Source organism: Anguilla anguilla, chromosome 1 (genome assembly GCF_013347855.1).
Source record: "Anguilla anguilla isolate fAngAng1 chromosome 1, fAngAng1.pri, whole genome shotgun sequence".
Taxonomy (NCBI): domain Eukaryota; kingdom Metazoa; phylum Chordata; class Actinopteri; order Anguilliformes; family Anguillidae; genus Anguilla; species Anguilla anguilla.
In genome coordinates this window covers 7,890,240-7,907,739 of record NC_049201.1, presented here as the reverse complement: position 1 = coordinate 7,907,739, position 17,500 = coordinate 7,890,240, and the positions used below count along the sequence as shown (strand labels likewise).

At 49.1% G+C, this 17,500-nt stretch overlaps 2 protein-coding genes across 5 annotated transcripts in view; both read right to left on the bottom strand.

The window, feature by feature from the left end:
• The window catches only part of numb (NUMB endocytic adaptor protein), a 44,340-nt gene extending 34,751 nt beyond the window's left edge, over positions 1 to 9,589 (bottom strand). For 3 of the 4 annotated variants that reach the window (XM_035430933.1, XM_035430964.1, XM_035430956.1), the window contains exon 1: positions 9,255 to 9,589. The gene's annotated coding sequence lies outside the window, so the exon portion shown is untranslated. Of the gene's footprint in view, positions 1 to 9,046; positions 9,184 to 9,254 lie in introns of those variants that run through there. The other variant, XM_035430949.1, reaches the window with a different exon arrangement.
• A 5,619-nt stretch (positions 9,590 to 15,208) lies between these two features.
• Positions 15,209 to 17,500, bottom strand: part of galnt16 (UDP-N-acetyl-alpha-D-galactosamine:polypeptide N-acetylgalactosaminyltransferase 16) — a 29,770-nt gene continuing 27,478 nt past the window's right edge. The window contains exon 15 of the mRNA XM_035424894.1: positions 15,209 to 15,387. Within this exon, the coding sequence (XP_035280785.1) occupies positions 15,244 to 15,387 (144 nt within the window). The 3' untranslated portion in view covers positions 15,209 to 15,243. The remainder of the gene's footprint in view (positions 15,388 to 17,500) is intronic.

Sequence of the window (17,500 nt, the reverse complement as noted above, 5' to 3'; positions counted from 1 at the left end):
TGCTGTTACTGTTGCTGTTACTGCTGCTGTTGCTGCGGTTACCGTTGCTGTCACGGCTGCTGCTGTTACTGTTGCTGTTACTGCTGCTGTTGCTGCGGTTACCGTTGCTGTCGCGGCTGCTGCTGTTACTGCTGCTGTTGCTGCGGTTACTGTTGCTGTCGCGCCTGCTGCTGTCACTGTTACTGCTGCTGCTGCTATTACTGCAGCTGCGGTTACTGTTGCAGTTACTGTTGCTGCTTGCCCTCCATGCAGCCAACAGGCCTGTATCTCTCAGCAGAGAGACACTGGAGCCTGGTGTGGAGGCCCCATCATGCTTTATTCATGCCCCCCCCCCCTCCACCCCCCCACCCCCACCGCTCAGCGCAACAGGAGACAGCAGCAGAGGACATCACACAGCCCGTCTGACCAGACAGCCAGAGCCGGAGCGCCACACACACCCCACCGGCCTTTTAATGACACGGCTTGTGCCGCACAAAGCCTGAGGCTCAGCAGTGACAGCAGCAGCGATGACGCTGAACGAACAAGAGCAGCCGCCCTTTAGCCTGGTGCACACACCGCAGCGCTTCTGAAGGATGGAGAGGCGACCGAGGGTCAGGATGACGCACGCTGTGACCGGTCTGGGGTGCGCGTGTGTGTGTGTGGGGGGTGGGGGGGGGGGGGGGGGGGGGGTGGGGGGGGGGGGGTGTGCCCAGAGCCCGAGGGCCAGCCGCATGCCCCGTGGCCCCCCAGGCGTTGGTCACCGAGGCCCCAGGCTCTCAGACGGGGCTATAAATAGGCCCAGCAATGAGAAACACGGACAGCCGCTGCTTCGGTAACAACAGCCTCCACAACAGGGGAAAGAAATAAATTACCAGCAGCTAACGGCGAGATTTTAAACAGCAAGCAGCCCCATCATGAGCCAGCTCCTCTCCGGGACAGAACAGTCAATTCTGAAGACTTCGTTTTATTTACAGCACCCCGTTTCTCCTGCAGTTAAACCGACTCTCCTGCTGTGGGGCTGCTGCCCTGCTCTCAGATTAAGGAGGAGGAGGGACACAGATTCAGTTCAGTCATGACAAACATGCATTACCAGGCCACAACCACTTCCAGTTCCCATATCTGAAATCTACAATCACTGCAGGCACTGCCACAACTGTCATTTTACACATAAGCCAATACAGAGGAGAACCGTTCAGGGCCACGTACAGTACTGGGGCTTTATTCATTTCTCACTGAAATTTAACACTCGAAAACTTGATTCTGGAATGCATTTTTTTGCATTTTGTTTGTCATTTTCCATTGACGTACGAGAGTGAGTAAGGACAATGACAAATAAAAAAAAAAGGGGGACAGATATTGAAAGCAGGCCTGTTCCCTAAAGAAAGGCCTGCCGGCCGTGATAATGCAGCACCTTTGTTTTCTCCGGGCCGCAGCTCGCTCTGCTCATTTCTCAGGTTACGCTCCGAGCTGCAGCGGACTGCGCAGCCGTGCGGAAGGGGAGTTAAATAACGAGCACAAAATGAGTAACAACCGCCATTAAAAACAAAAAAACGATGAGTGCCGCTGAATCAGGGCCGGCCGCGCGAGGCTAGTCACCGGACGCGGGGGGGCCGCGTCATCGCCGGACCTTGCGTCTTCGCCACGGCCCGGCGAGCATTCCACCCGCCCGCCCTGCCGCAGCGGGGCGAAGCTCAGAGCCGCGTTTAACATCCAGAGACGGGAGCGCGTCCCGCAGGCGCGTCCAGGCGCCGAGTGCCCGTTCGTCATTGGCTGGGAGCGGCGGAAAAGTCCCACGCTGCCTGGTAAATCCCTGGAGTTTACAGGAACGGGGGGGGGGTGTTTATAAACAGTCTGTGTTTTTCCGGAAGCGTCTGAGGAGGGGGGTCATCGGTGCCTCCGTCCCGTTCGGGGCCCAGAGACACGGCGCGTGATTCTAAGGCGTTTTAAGCCCGGGGTGCGATTTCGACGGCACGCTCGCCAGATTTCAATATGAAATCAGGACAAGCTCACGGGGGCAATTAGGAGACGTGAATCACGGCTGTGACGCTGTGAGGCTGTGAGGCTGTGACGCGAGCGTGTGAATGAGCGTGAGCGTGTGACGCGAGCGTGTGAATGAGCGTGAGCATGTGACGCGAGCGTGCCGCGCTGAAGAAGCGGACACAATGGCGGAGTGTCTTCAGCGCCCCGCGGCGTTGCCTCCGGCGCCGTGAGGAGAGGCGAGGAGCCGGGGCCCGTGTCCTACACACCCTGGATTCGCTCCGCAGCCCGAGCCGTGATGTCATCGCACCTCACCCAACCAGTCCTGCCGCTCGGCGAGGAGCGTGAAAGAGAGGAGGCGCGCTCGCAGGTAAACATGCTCTTTCCTGGAAGACCGGTACACACCGCACTCTCCTTCTCTCGCTCTCTCTCTCTCTCTCTCCCTCTCCCTCTCCCTCTCCCTCTCCTCTATCTCTCTCGCCCCCCCCCCCTCACGTAAAACAATCAGTGACCCGTTCCCGAGAGGCGTGCGGGCGCTGCGCTGTCCCGGGACGAGGACACAGGCGCATTGTAAAAGACTCGCAGGTTATCCGAGAGGCGCAAACATGACCCCGGTCCGCCACAATGAGCACTTCAAACGGACAGAGATAAAGGAAAAGCCCAGCACAGGCCTCTGCTGGGATCAGCAGCCTCTGGGGAGATCCACACACAGATTCACAGGGACAGCACAACACAGGCACGGTTTCCCCCTGTGCAGGGACTCTGTGGGATCCCTGTGTCGAGGTGTGCACAATACAGGACAGGCACCGTCTCCCTGTGCAGGGACACTGTGGGATCCCTGTGTCGAGGTGTGCACAATACAGGACAGGCACCGTCTCTCCCTGTGCAGGGACACTGTGGGATCCCTGTGTCGAGGTGTGCACAGGAACAATACAGCACAGGCACTGTCTGTGCAGGGACTCTGTCAGCCCCTAGCAGAGGTGCACAGAAGCGCACAGGAACAGTACAGCACAGGCACCGTTTCCCCCTGTGCAGGGACCCTGAGGGCCCCAAGTAGAGGTGTGCACAGGGACAGTACAGCACAGGCAGTGTCTCTCCCTGTGCAGGGACTCTGTCAGCCCCTGTGGACTGGCCGTGCGCGCCCGCATGTTGACACACAGCGTCTGACCCCGCCCACAGCCAGCAGCGCCAACGCAACACACAGGAAACTCCCCCGCCGCAACCTATGCCTGGAATCCGCGGGAGCGCAAACCCCTCCCACAGCGTGCGTGTGTGTGTGTGTGTGTGTGTGTGTGTGTGTGTGAGAGAGAGACTCTCTGTGCATGCGTGTGTGTGAGAGAGCGAGAGTTCACCTTGACCTTTCTTTAAGTAATATTAGTCAGGAGCAGGAAGGTACAATCAGTACATGAGTAACACATGTATTCATCAGTGAGTGTAACGCAGAAGTGCACTTTTCTTTGGAAACTCTGACCCAGCCAAATAAGATCATCTCTGAGCTCACAATAACCCCCTATTTATCAGCTGCGTTTCATAGGAACAAGGACACAATTAAAGCAAAAGCCGGAAAGTGTCTCTCAAAGAGGGCGTCCAATGCAAACACCGCCTCACAACAGACTCCACCCACAATGCACGTCAGGTCCAGGGTGTCATTCTAGACCAGACCCAGGGTGTCCTTCTACAGCAGGTCCAGGGTGTCCTTCTGGAGCAGGTCCAGGGTGTCCTTCTGGAGCAGGTCCAGGGTGTCCTTCTGGAGCAGGTCCAGGGTGTCCTTCTAGAGCAGGTCCAGGGTGTCCTTCTGGAGCAGGTCCAGGGGGTCCTTCTGGAGCAGGTCCAGGGTGTCCTTCTGGAGCAGGTCCAGGGTGTCCTTCTGGAGCAGGTCCAGGGTGTCCTTCTGGAGCAGGTCCAGGGTGTCCTTCTGGAGCAGGTCCAGGGTGTCCTTCTACAGCAGACCCAGGGTGTCCTCCTAGACCAGGTCCAGGGTGTCCTCCTAGACCAGGTCCAGGGTGTCCTTCTACAGCAGGTCCAGTGACTGTTTGGAGCAGGAGGAAGAGCACAGCTCCTTGGGGAGAAGGTTCCCCACCTCTCTCTCCATAACCAGGACATCACATTCTACGCAACAGAGGGTCAATGAGCCCTCCTCACTACACATTGCCCGGGTAACCTGCTGTTGCCAGGGAAGCGGCTGCACGGCGACGCATGCACTTTGGTGACGACAACAACCGCCTTTCACACACGGAACACTGAACACCACCGTATTATAAATTTTCCAAGTGGATTCTCTTGTTCGCACAACCAATGACTATCCATTATTTTAACAGGTTAAAACACCAACCACATATGATGGTTCCTGTAACTGTTGCCTGAACAAGATAGTTATCAAATACTTGAAAAATGCAATGGTAGGACAGAAGCAGGTCAAGAAAATAAACATATAGGCTAATGTCCAGGTGAGATAAAGTTAAACTAATACTAGCCAGAGAAGCTAGCTAACATTAGGCAGATTGCTAATGAGAAAAGGTATATCACGACAGTCAAAATCTCACCACATTTTAATGTACTCCTGGGGGACTTTTGTACGACTAAATGACAGGGAAAGGTGAGCCAGTGACAGAGTGCGCTGTGTAGTTAGTAAGGAAGGCATCTTACTAACAAGTCTTTGGCACGTTTGCTCCATCAATGTTACGGGTCCTTCCACACTAATGGCAAAACGGAACGCTTCCCAACCGAGCCCAGCGCACCAGAGAGCAGCGGAGCGCGCTGTAGGGACCCCCACCTGCTGAGCAGCGACACTGAGCCCCTTTCTCAGGCTCAGAGTGAAGCTGAAGAACCGGGATGAGGCACACAGGTTACCCGGCTCTCATTCGGCACCTCTGCGCCCTTAATCCTCACACGCGATTCCGCACACTTCCTGCCGCACTTGTAATTTAAAAAAAAAAAAAAAGACTTGCGGTGTGGTGGGAAATGAATAGAGCATGATAGGGGCCTCCACACCAGGCTCCAGTGTCTCTCTGCTGAGAGATACAGGCCTGTGGGCTGCATGGACTGCAAGCAGTAGCAGCAGCAGTAACAGCAGCAGCAACAGAAGTAGCAGCAACAGAAGTAGCAACAGCAGAAGCAGCAACAGCAGCAACAACAGCAGGTCACTCTCACAGCCTGCAGCACACTCACTCTCAGTCTACACTCCAGCTCAGTGACTGCAGGAACCCGCCTCTCCACTGTAAACGATATTCCACTAAAAGCAGCCCGTGCACCAGAGGAGAGCAGCGCACCGCCGGGCAAAGCCCTAAAGCGCAGTCACAGGACCACTCTGGAGAAGATGCTGACATTAGATGAAGATGCTGGATGTGCTTTAAATGTGCCATTAGTTTAAAAGCTCTGTACACTCCAGATCCCATGATCCTTTGCGTTAGTCTTTCCCAGCTACCGGTGCGAGTTCCTTTCATATGGATGTCTTGGCATGTCGAGCATCAATTGATTCTTTACAATGGCTGGGCTGATGCCACTCTTGTAAATAATGTTTTTTTCTTTTCTTTTTTTATCTACAGAGAATGCACAGATTTATGACATTCTTTTTAAAGTTGTACATAAATACATTCTCATAGTATATCGGGTGACATTTCATCATCGGTATTTCCAAACCTCAATTTCCACACTCCTCTGGACTTCCTGTTTATAAAAATGAATTTAACGTGCCGTCTCAGGTCAAGCTGCCGTTTGTGATGATGAAACTGGCGCTAAAACAGAGCTGACAGCGACGGTGTAAGACGTCTGGGAATTAAAGCCCCCACAGCCAAAATTTCTCAGCGTTAAATTAACCTGCCTGTCCATGTTTAACGCGAGTGTTACGCGGCTATCCGCGGAGAATTACCGGATTTCACACCGTCACTGACTGTTAAATCGACTGCAGGACAATTATTTTCCAAATCGCATGTGGCCGACAGTTTTCGCAGTCGTCCGCTTTGGGGGAATGACAACTCAGCCAACACCGGGCCCTATGCAGGAACAGACCAGTTATATCAGGAGACAGACAGGGAAGACAGGGCAGGGAAGACAGGGCAGGGCAGGGCAGGGCAGGGCAGGATCAGTCGATTCTCTGAAATTTGACCATTAACTTCCTTGTAAAGTGATTGTTACGCCACAAGACTTACGGTAAAGACACAGAACACAAGCACTGCGCCAATGTCCCATTTAAACACGGGTGACAATGCTTGTTGTCCTTTTGATGCCACTAGATCAAAAGGCACTCCATGGTGTCATATGCACATCTTTTCTTCTTTTTAAAATGTTTTTTTTTTTTTTTTTTTTTTTTTTAACACAATAAAACAACATGGCCGAATTGTCCCTGCACGCAATCCACAGGGTGTCACTGGAAATCAGTCACCTTCAAGGAATTTGCCAACGACAGCAGTAAAAACGTGGCGAAGACGACGACGCGGGGGTTTAATCAGGCGAAGGATCTGCAGCGTACCGCGGGACGGAACGGCAGCGCCGCTCCCAGCCCGTGTCCGCGGCCCTGGTCCCGCGTGCCGTTCAGAGCGCACATGCCAGGCCCGTAAACAGAGCTCACCGCAGCCTGGGATCCCAGCAGCACTCCCCCACCGAACACACCACCGCGCCCCCGGCACGCCCCTCCCCCATCGGCCGGATCCGGTGACGCCAGGGGGCCCCCAGAGCGGCTCAGCGCCACTAATCTGCCCGCGGGGAGCCGCGTCAGTGCCAACCTGGTGCCGCAAGCCCTGCCCCCCCCCCTCCTCCTCACAATAGAGGTGCCACCAGAGACCATGCATTCTCTCTGCATCCCTACCCCCGGGCCTGCCCAGGTGCCCGGGTTGCTAGGGGCAAAAGGCTTCCGGAAAGACCGGGAAACGGCCTGATGCACTCGGCGGGCAGGTACGGCAGGAAATGGAGCCGGACGCTTCATTAGCCGCGGGACACCCTCTGCATTCTGGGAAGGGGTCAGCTGGGGACCAGTAGCCACAGACAGGCATCAGAGCCGATGCGTGCACACACACACACACGCACGCACGCACACACACACACACACACACACACACACACACACAGACGCAGGCTCGCTCGCGCGCAGGGGGGCGGCAACCGCCCGTCGCTCGGCCCGCCTCTGTGCCGCAGCAGCGCTCGATCTCAGGGATCGATGGCGGTACGGCCCGGGCATGGCACGGCATGGCGCTCTCGCGGGCACAACTGTGTGCCCAGCAGCTCGAGCCCACCCCCCACACTACACCACACCACACCGCGCCCCCAGGGGCACGGGCAGCACGCCCCCCACTGCCAGAGAGGCCTCATACCTGGGGGTCTTCTTCACACTGCAAAACACACAGCCTTCAAAGGGGCTGGAGGTTCGCTGCCCCAAAACAGGCCCCACAGCATTTCAGCACAGCCCACGCAGATCTGCTCCCCACTCTCTGTCCCTGCTCTTTACACCGCAATCAGGCCCAATCAGAAAGAATAGGGAATTTAAGCCAAATTTGAGATCTGGCACACAGATGATCAGTGGTGCAGACTTTGTACCACTGAGTACAAAGTTACTAAAAACGAAAACGCATTTTAAAAAACTGACTGGACAGAGATAGTGAAACAGACTTCTGGTGTGTTAATGGTTAACCACCAACAAAAAGGTCGAGTTTGTCAACCCCTCCATTCCACAAAATTGGACTCTTCATAAGCCCTTCCGTTAGGAAATGGTGACGGTAAGTGGCCTCCACAGAAGAGTACATTAGGCCTGCAATTTCTCATTTCCAAGCCAAAATTCCTTATTCATTCAAATGAAAGACAAATATGAATTGCTTAATTCACACTGTATTTTCGCTTGTAGGTTTAACCATTCACCTGAAAGGTCCTAGATTTTATGAAGTAACTCGCTAAATGACCCTGTAAACGAAACATTCGGTACATTCCAGCTGTTAACACGACAGCAGTAAGTTGCCGGCTAGAGACAGGAATAACTGGCACGTTTCGTTCGACAAATCTCGATTGCAACACACAGCGAGCTGTGGACAGCGATCGCTACATGTCGTATAGGTGTTGAGTTACATCACTGCACGGCCACCCATTGGGTGACGTCGAAGCAGGTGAAACGTCTCGTTGCATTTACTAGCAACGAGGGAGAGGAAGTTTTTCCCCCGCCACAGCAGGCAAATCGCATGCTAATTTGCGTGATCAAGATTGGGTAATCACCAGTACTACTACCACTACCAAAATCCCACTTCAGCCTATTATTACTCTGCTCGAAGAAACACATTAATATGTCTGGACTTTCAATGGATCCAGCAGAATGAAAATAGCTTTTTGAACATTCCAGAGTAAAGAATGTTCGAAGACAGGTGTGGGCTACACTAGATGACTTCCCATCTATCTTATTAGCTAGCCAAGTATAAATACACAACGTTCGTTACATTACAATCAAAAGTAGCCATCGTCTGTGGCTTTGTAATCAATCGTTAGAGATCAACTATTTTCAATGAAATTACATGTTATCCACATCGGCCAAATAGTACTGAACACGTTTTAATTCGGGCCCGGCATTCTCTTTCAAAATAAAGCTAGCACCATTTCTAGTTTTTGTGTTTTATTATTACAGTAGCGACATTAATTAGCCAATAACTGCTGCTTGGCTGGTCAGACTTGTCTAGTTGACAAACTAACACTAACGTTACCGACCAAACTTGTAAACTAACAGCAGCAACCATTAGTCATCATGTTTCTAGCTACATGCTGTCCGTAAACAAACTGTAAATAGCACACAGTGAACGTCGAAATACACATTTAAACTTGCTAGCTAGATTACATACCCAACGTATCATCAACTATTCAACCCTGTAATGCTGATAGTGCTACGCAGTAATAACCCTGGCTAGCAAGGGTTGTGACTTCAGTGTGACAAGCCAGTTAACTAGCTACGATAAGCCAACCGAACACACAGTGTGTGCTAGCTGGCTTCCTAACGTTAGCATGATAGCACAGCTAACGTTAGGAAACTAAAACGGCGCTAGGTGTAGCTAACCACCCGGTATAAACGCAGTACAGCCACTTAGCTTACTGGCAATAAAGTGCAGTTGCGGCCGCAACTTACCAAGCTAACCGCCCATTAGCCAGGTACATCCTTAGCTAACGCGTTAGCCCGACGGGCGATACTCTCACCATAACACCATTCTGCGTTTTCGTTCTCAAGCTAGAGCTAAGGTTAGCTGCCTCCCTCGAAAGACATAGCGAGGTACAGATAACGTTACGAACATAGCAGGCTAACATCGTTAGCGAAAACACAACAGCTTTATCCTTACCTTTACAGCAGCTCCAGGACGGGGAAGAGGTCGTTGCTTGCCGAATGAACCACGAATCACTCACTAGTCTGGTCACTCAAGTGGCCAAATAATTTAAATTCCAAGGAAGTCCTAAAGAGGACCAAACAGCGCACTGCCCCCTCCGTCTCGTTGCCGAATGTTTCTCGCCTGTTCACCTGCTCCCTTAGCTATGCCAGTCGCCGGTTCAACCTAACTCCTTGCCCCTAGCAACGGACCGTCCCTCCTTAAATCAATTGGAAACCGCATGCCATATAACGGGAATTCTGGGTTGTGATTGGTGAGTGCACTTGACAGTCAGGATCATTCGCGGGACACCCAACCGGTTGTTTGGCAACGTACTGTAGTTATAAAGCTCCGCCCTGTTCCAGTAGAAAACTATTTATCCATCCAATAAGCGTTCAATAGTAGTTATTTCCATCCTTACTGTCAAGTTGGACTCTGTGAATTTACAGGCCCAAAAGAACAGGTTTGGGAACATCTCATACAAGCCTCACACAAGCATCGCTTTGTTATTATTTGGAAAAAATGAACAAAAAAAGTGAGGACCAGTATATTTTCAAAAAAATAAAAAAATCTATCCAAACCACCTATGCCTACAGTCAGCTATGGATTTTTGTTTAAAAAAAAACATTGGACATCAAAACTGCTTCAGCCCCAGGGTGGTGATTTTACTTGGTCTTGCGATATGGACAGTATTCTGCTGCAATAAATACAAGCTTACTGGATGATTACAAGCTTACTTAATGTTGTGTTGAACAATATTGGTGTAAGTAAGATAATATGGTTAATTTAACTCAAGCTCAAGGCTATCACCTACAATTTTCACAGGAGAAACATTTGCCAGTGTTCTGCGTTTTGAACAGAGCACAGCCAACAACTCCCTCGCGTATTTAACAGTGTGAAATTTCATGACCAGTTTAAAAAGCGAACTGTATCGACAAACGTGTGATACAAACACAGCATTAAACACTACTAGTCTGACGGATATAGCTTTATTCTTTTGTCCTTTTAATCAGAGTTGCACATAGATCATGCAAAATGTTTATACTGTTGGAATTGTAAGGACTCGTCACCTTGTCTATTCTTGTGTGTGTGTTAATTTGTCTTGATTCTCCTTCTGCCTACAGAAAAATAGGGTACAAGAGTTTCCTGATCTAACAAGGCTCTGATGCATCCAGAAAGCCATCACGTGTGTTGCAGTTTGTATGAGTATTTGTTAGTTTTCACATTTGTCTCCATGCTACCCAGTGGGTCACCAAATGAAGGTGGAGAAATTAAACAATGAAAGCGCCAACGCCAGAACAACAGGGGCAGGCAACACCGAATGCACAACCGGGCGACCTTGCGCATTCCCACTGAAGTACCCCGACCCTCTCTAAAGTGCTGGCTGTTTGTATAGGCACCGAGTGGGCTTTTCAGGCTGAAATGACACCGTGGCCCCGCCTTGATTCTGATGAATAATTGACCTGCTGAAAAGCCAATCAGCAGCCTGCATTCCGGGCATACCTCAGCGTGAGGATGACTCTGAGCGCAAGGACTGCAGACTGAAGACTCTGCCGCATTCTTGGGATTCCGATACGCTGCGGATGCCATCGGAGCTGTTTACTTGACAAGGTTGCCTAGCCTGTTGTGCACTCCCCACTCCCTTTATCTCTCCCTCTCTGTCTGTCTGTCTGTCTGTCTGTCTGTCGTTATCTTGCGTTCTCCCGCACCCCACCATTTTGTAGCCTGCCACCAAGTTATGCTGGACATTTGAAAGTTCAGGGCATACAACACATGGAATTGAATGAGTTGTAGGAATATGAGGAAAGGTTATGGAAACTGCAGATTGTAGATCCACTCTTCGGCATGCAGCTCCAGTCTGTCTGTCTGCCTGACAGGGACACACGCATTGCTGTAATTGCACTGCCACAAGTGCTGCTTGTTAAAACTCTCTCTCTCTCTCTCTGTCTCTTTGTCTCTTTCCCTGTGTGTTTGTGTGTGTGTGTGTGTATGAGAGATCCCCTCATAGCTCAGAGATGCTGTCCTCAGCCTTTAATTTCTATTGTTGAAGGAACACCTCTGCTGCCCTTTTCCCCCCAGGGCCCTGGGCAACCACACAGAGTGAGTGAGTTCAGAGGTGAATGGCAGGTCTGGAAAGGAGAGGATATTTCCAGGAAGTGGAGAGAAGACGCAGAGAGGCTGGGAGAATGGTGAAGAAGCACAGAGGGGGGTGGGTGGGGGGGGGGGGGGGCGCTGTGATGAAAGACCGATTGCCTCAGAGCTGAAGGTCTGTGTGGTGAAACTGAAGAACATTTTTTTTTTTTCTTGTGTTCCTGTTGCCAATCACTTCCCCTCTAGATTGTCTGAAAAGAGAAGCAGCAGTGTGGTGGAAAGGAAGCAATACCCGGAAGTGTATCAGTGTTGACACTGTGGCTATCTTGTAACCACTGATTCAGACAGGTTCTTCAACCGCTTCTTCCTGGGGGCCAGATTCATATTGAAACTGCCGTATATGGGACAAAGATTTTTTTTGCCCTTTTTTTAAAGTGCATGAGTAACATACTGTATATTGTGACGCACAGAAAAATGACCAGTGTTAAATAGACTCTTACAGAGTACATATGGACACACTGTGGTACAGAGTCGGACCATATCTGTTCTGTTAGAGTTGAAACGACACTGGACATTTTCACTGCGTGGCAGTTACTTACTACTCTGTCACTGATGAGACGTTTGCTGACACTTTCACAGTTGCAGACCTGGAAATGCATACAAAAAAGCAGTTTTTTCCCTTTATTTTCAGTGATTAAAGGACCCAAAATTTTGGGTCCTTTAAGGTCACAAGTTCAATAGCCCTGGAATAAGGGTAGGTATATAATTTTCTTCCATGTGGCGTCCTCTATCTCTACTGTGTGCCAGTGGAAGACATCCAAGTCTCGCTGTGCTTCACACTTGCTTACAACTGCAGACATAAATGACTGTGCTGATTACTGGCAGAACTCCACCCCGAATCTCTGGTTGAACCCTCCTTCCACCAGCCACTCCAAACTACAAATTATTAAGACTAAGTACTAAGCATGATAGGTGGCATTCTGTTTTTTTTGTTGTTTTAAAAAAAATACAAATTACTGCCACACCCAGCCCATGCCGTTTCTAAATATGTCCTGCTATCACTGGCTAAGGTCTTTTGATTGGTCGTATATAAAAAAAAATATAAAAATTTACGATAAAAATAGCTTTTGGTTGTTTTCTCACCTCATGATCACGAGGAAAACTTAAAATTGCCTGTCATCATGTCGCTCACGCCTCTGCTCATGGGTGGAGAGAAAGCCTGTGGTTGGCTGTTTCCTCTTGCTGTAACTCAGTTGCAGCGCAAACGCATACAGCACACAGGCCCATAAGAATTTTAATCACAAACGGTTGAACGGCCTATATAAAGTAAATAACCATTTTCAAAATAAGAATTAAGAATCCTATGCTCATCTTTTTTTTTTTTCAAACAATGTAATAGATAGAAGGTTATCTGGACTTTTTTGTTTGAAGCACTGCATGAGTTTTATAATTCAATGGATTATTCCTTAGGTTAGCGTTCACCCTGGTGGTCATAGTTTGTATTGCATTGAACACTATTGGCGGGAACACAGGCATCACCGAATTCATTGGATAAATTCCACAGGGTATGTTTCAGAAAATCAACCAGAAAGTAAAATCACGATAGGACATATTAATCCAGGTGCTTAAAGCTGTAAATGACTTTTTTATTCATCTGGTCTTTTTGATCTTTTACTGTCCATACCATAAAATAAGAGAGGAAACATTAAATATTTTCTTTGGCTCAAGTCCTGTCTTGAGTCAGAGGACTGTGCGTATTGGTGGAACTTCATGGAAAGCTTTCTCCGGACCATTAGACGGTAAGACGTGTGGAGACCTGATTGTTTTTATTTTATTTAACCTTTATTTCACCAGGAGGTCCCACTGCGATAAAATCTCTTTTTATAAGGGAAGCCAGGCCAAGAAGGAAGCTGAATAAACAGAATAAAATGATAAAATAACAGACAGCAGTGATACACAGTGAAAACAAATTTTACCAATAGGTAAAAACGATAACACACTTTTATTATTATTATTATTTCTTGATTTAGTTCTTCCAGTGAAATGAAGCTCTCTAGACAAAATGTTTTCTAACAGTTAGTTCAGGACCGAAGAGCTAGAAAATGAAACGCATTCTTAGCAAGCTCAATTCTTACTCTTGGCACCTGGTTATACATGGCTGGGATGAACAGTTCTGTTTGTAGCGTCAGGAAGTTCATAGCAGAGAGAGAACCAGGAACATGGGGAGAGGAACAACTACTGCTCTGGTTTCTCTTCCTCCCTCCACACGGATACATCATAATCATCCCTGTCCAATCAGAACCAGCGATACTGGTGCCAGTCCAACTATAGTAACCATGGGGACAAAACAGTGAGAGCAAGGCTGGCTGTCACTCAAAGAACAGCATCATCTGCTGCTGATCAAAGACACATTTTGACATGTAATTTCTTAATTTATTATTGGGCCCCTATACTGACTAAGGAGGCCAAGCAAACACTGTGAAGCCCTAGCGAGCTTCAGCAGGGTAGCGAGGGGACTCATGGTGCAAAAAAACAGTGACACCGCACATTACATCACCGTGCCAAAAGCAGCAAGGTGTCACATGACACTGTGTTGCCATAGCTACGGGGTATACTGCCAGATCCCCAGAGGAAACTAACTCTGTCACCTTTCAACTAGCGCTATCACCCACTACAGCTTCCCTTTCTCCTTCATCAAGTGTGACAATGGGAGTTAAGTGTGGCACATGCGCATACATAGATACACTAGTGTATTTTATTAAATGTTTAGTAAGAATAAGTCTGCTGTGAACATGTCTTTCGCAAAAATGAAACACTGAATTTATTTAATGAAGAAAAAAATAATTTAATTTAATTTAATAATTTAGATATAATAAAACAAATATCAGTGCATAATACAGATAAAACAACTGCATCTCCTTCACTTTGGGAGCAATAGTGTTTTGATGCTTATAAACATGACAAACAGAGTTCCACAATTTTCTGTTCATGTTCCTTTTATTCATTCTTTTTTTAATTTGACACATTTTTTTTTCTTCATCCGAACCCAGGTCAGTTTAGATTTTATTTAAAATATTTACACATTTAAAAAAGAACAACAACAACGACAACAGCAACAAAAAATACATTCTCTGTTGTGGACACTTCACTTCTCCTCGTTTCAGTGTGGTCTTGAATAAGATAACCATGCAAACACAAAGTGTACCTGAACGTGCTTCAGATGGTCTCATCTAAAACCTCTCCCTCAGCACCCCTCTCCCCGCTTCACAGTGGATCATTCCAACTCTCCACCTCCCAGATCTTTTCTTCTTCTGATGCAGTCTTGGCTCTTGACCAATCAACTGACCACCCAGCCAGCTGGCCAACCCTTTGATTCGAGCATAGAGGCTAAACTTTACTAGGATGGTCTAGCTTTTGATAAAACTGCAAACAAAAACAGGGGAAAATGTTGGAGAAAAAAACTCACTCAAGACAGTTAGCAAAAACTATGAGGGGGGAAAAATGTCCACATTGAAGGTGAGGAATTACAGGTTTGAGCTCAAAGATAGTTCAGGAGGATCCAAGGATGCACAAAACTTCCAATCCCGCCCTCCCCCACCCCCCTTCTCCTAAACCCCTTCACACTCCTCATTCAGACATTAGGAACTCCGGAAGTCCAAGAAATGACTCTCGAAACACAGAGTCCCGGGGCACACTTGCTTCCAGACAGCGGCTCTTCAAACAGTGACAGTGTGGCATTCGTGACCCACCGAGTTCTAGTGCATTAACCAGCTTCTTCTTCCAACACAGCACATTACCCAACCCCACCCCGACCTCCACCCCCACGTGTACTCCCCCACCCCCCACCTACACCCAAGCCCCCCCCCCGGTTTGATCAGGTGAGCAGCTGAGGCTCCCAGGTTTGGCTGGCCAGCTGAGGCCGGCACTGTGCGACGATGGGGGGGCCAGCCGGGGGCTGACTGTCCAGACACAGGCCGCTGACCGCGTGCTGCAAGGCCGGGCCCTTCGGCTTCCACTTCTGCCCCGGGGGGCGGGGGGGTGGGGGAGAGGGGTAGGGTGGGAAAGGGGTAAAGGAGAAAACCACAGGGCAGCCGTCAGATACACTGTGACATGTGTCGAGCAGATCAAAGGAACACTGAACACAACTGACGTGACCACAAGACTGAAATCAGCATTTAGTGATGTCCAGTGCAAAATGTCCAGTTTTATTTCAACCGTTAAAAAACCCGCCAAAAACCAAACAGATGAAATTTAGCTATGAAGCTAATTCTGAGACAGTTACTAACTGTCCATTGTCCCTTTCACATGAACAAATAAAGAAACATGAGTCCAATAGGGACTGTATGTACTCTGTAAGAGTTGATTTAACACAGAACATTTTACTGTGCAGTGTGTGCGGGTCCTTAATCTAAGGAGAGATAATCTTGGGTTAATCCTAATCTTGGGTTTCACGGGCTTGTTAATCTCAGAACCCCTGAAGAAAGTGCCCTGCTCCCGTGTAATGGGGTTCAAGGCGATGTCACACTGTGACGCAGCAGCACTGGCAGAACGAGGGACCTCCAACAGACTCACATCATCCTGGGTCTTAATGCCCTATAGTCACAAACATGATGCGTTTTGGACTGTGAAGTTTAAAGAACTTTAAAAAAAAAAAAAAATTTTGTTAAAAACCGTGGATTTTTTTTATTTTAAATGAAAACAGGAAGGATCAAGGGCTGGATTAAATGAGCGTTTGTCCTTGCTATGACTGACTGACTTTTTAAATTCAGAATAGCACGTCATTGAGTTCGGCTGTCACCAAAACGCACTCATCAAACTGTGTTCATGAAGGGAAAACAGGCACACTTGTTTTTATGTCAGAGTTAAGGAAAAAAAAATTTGATCGAACCCAGGACCATATGTTTGTGATTCTGACATTGTAGACTTCCCAAGCGTTTTTCTGTTTATTCAGTATTGTATAAACACCATTGTATTTTTGTGGAAATACAAGGAAAAATTACTTCATATTTATTGCTCTTAGCAAAAAAATAATTCTGGGAAGAAGTAATACGACGGCGTATTTGCGCTTCCAGAAAACTCTCTAAAGAAGCACACCCCAGAGAGCGGGGCCAGAATCGAGGAGAAATTGATGGGACACTTCCTAATGGGGCTGACGCGTTTTTGAGGTGCACCCAGAGTTTGCGTAGTCAGTAAATCAGCTGAGCTTGGACGGGTTAAACCCTACAGGCCCGAAGATAAATTCATCAGAACGAGACTTCAAACAACAACACAGGCTGACTGGGCCAAACTGGACTGAGTGGGAACACATGGGATGGGGCTGGGGGAGGGGGGGCACAGTGCAGATAACCTCTCTGAGATTGGGATGGGTGGTCCTGAGGGGGAGGGGGGTGTAAAATGTTTCTTGGGGGGGGGGTCGCGAAGCGGGGGTTAGTGTGGAGCGGAAGAGAAAAAAAAAACGACGATCAGTCAATTTCGGAGTTATTCGCTGCTCTCTCAGATTGACCGCCACACAGGACTCCACTCACACTGCGGCCCACTTGTGAAAAAGAGGTTCCTTCTCATTAGCGCCAGGCCTGATGTGGCGAGCGATGCACTGCACGACACATGGGAACGACAGAGCTACACGGGAGGAACACGCAGCAGGCTTCCAATTAATTTTACAGCCCAGATGTGCGGAGTTGGACTAGCGAGCTAGCTAGCTATATCACCATGTTGGAGTTTTAGCTATTTACAACAGAGGGGAAAAATGGGATGGCTGTTTGAGCATGTTAAATATAGACGTGGGGCTGGGGGGGGGGGGGTGGGGGTTGAGGCGGGGGCGGTGGTGGTGAGTAGACCTGAGGGACTTCAGAAACTGGGCCAGATCTCACGAAATCTGGGAGGCCAAAGGTAAGGCCTCAGCCGGCACCCAAAAAAAACGAACAAGAGGGACGCTGGGAAGGTTCCCCGAGAGCCACAGGAACAGGGAACGGCTTCCACGTCCTCCGGGCCTCGGGAGACGGTTCCCGAGGACAGCCTCACACATGGTCCGGGTTAGAGCGCTTACCCCAGGGATGACAGATCGCCCTGGTGCCGATCCAGATCCATCCAGGACTGACTAAGCTCCACTTAGCTTCACTAAGACCAGCCAA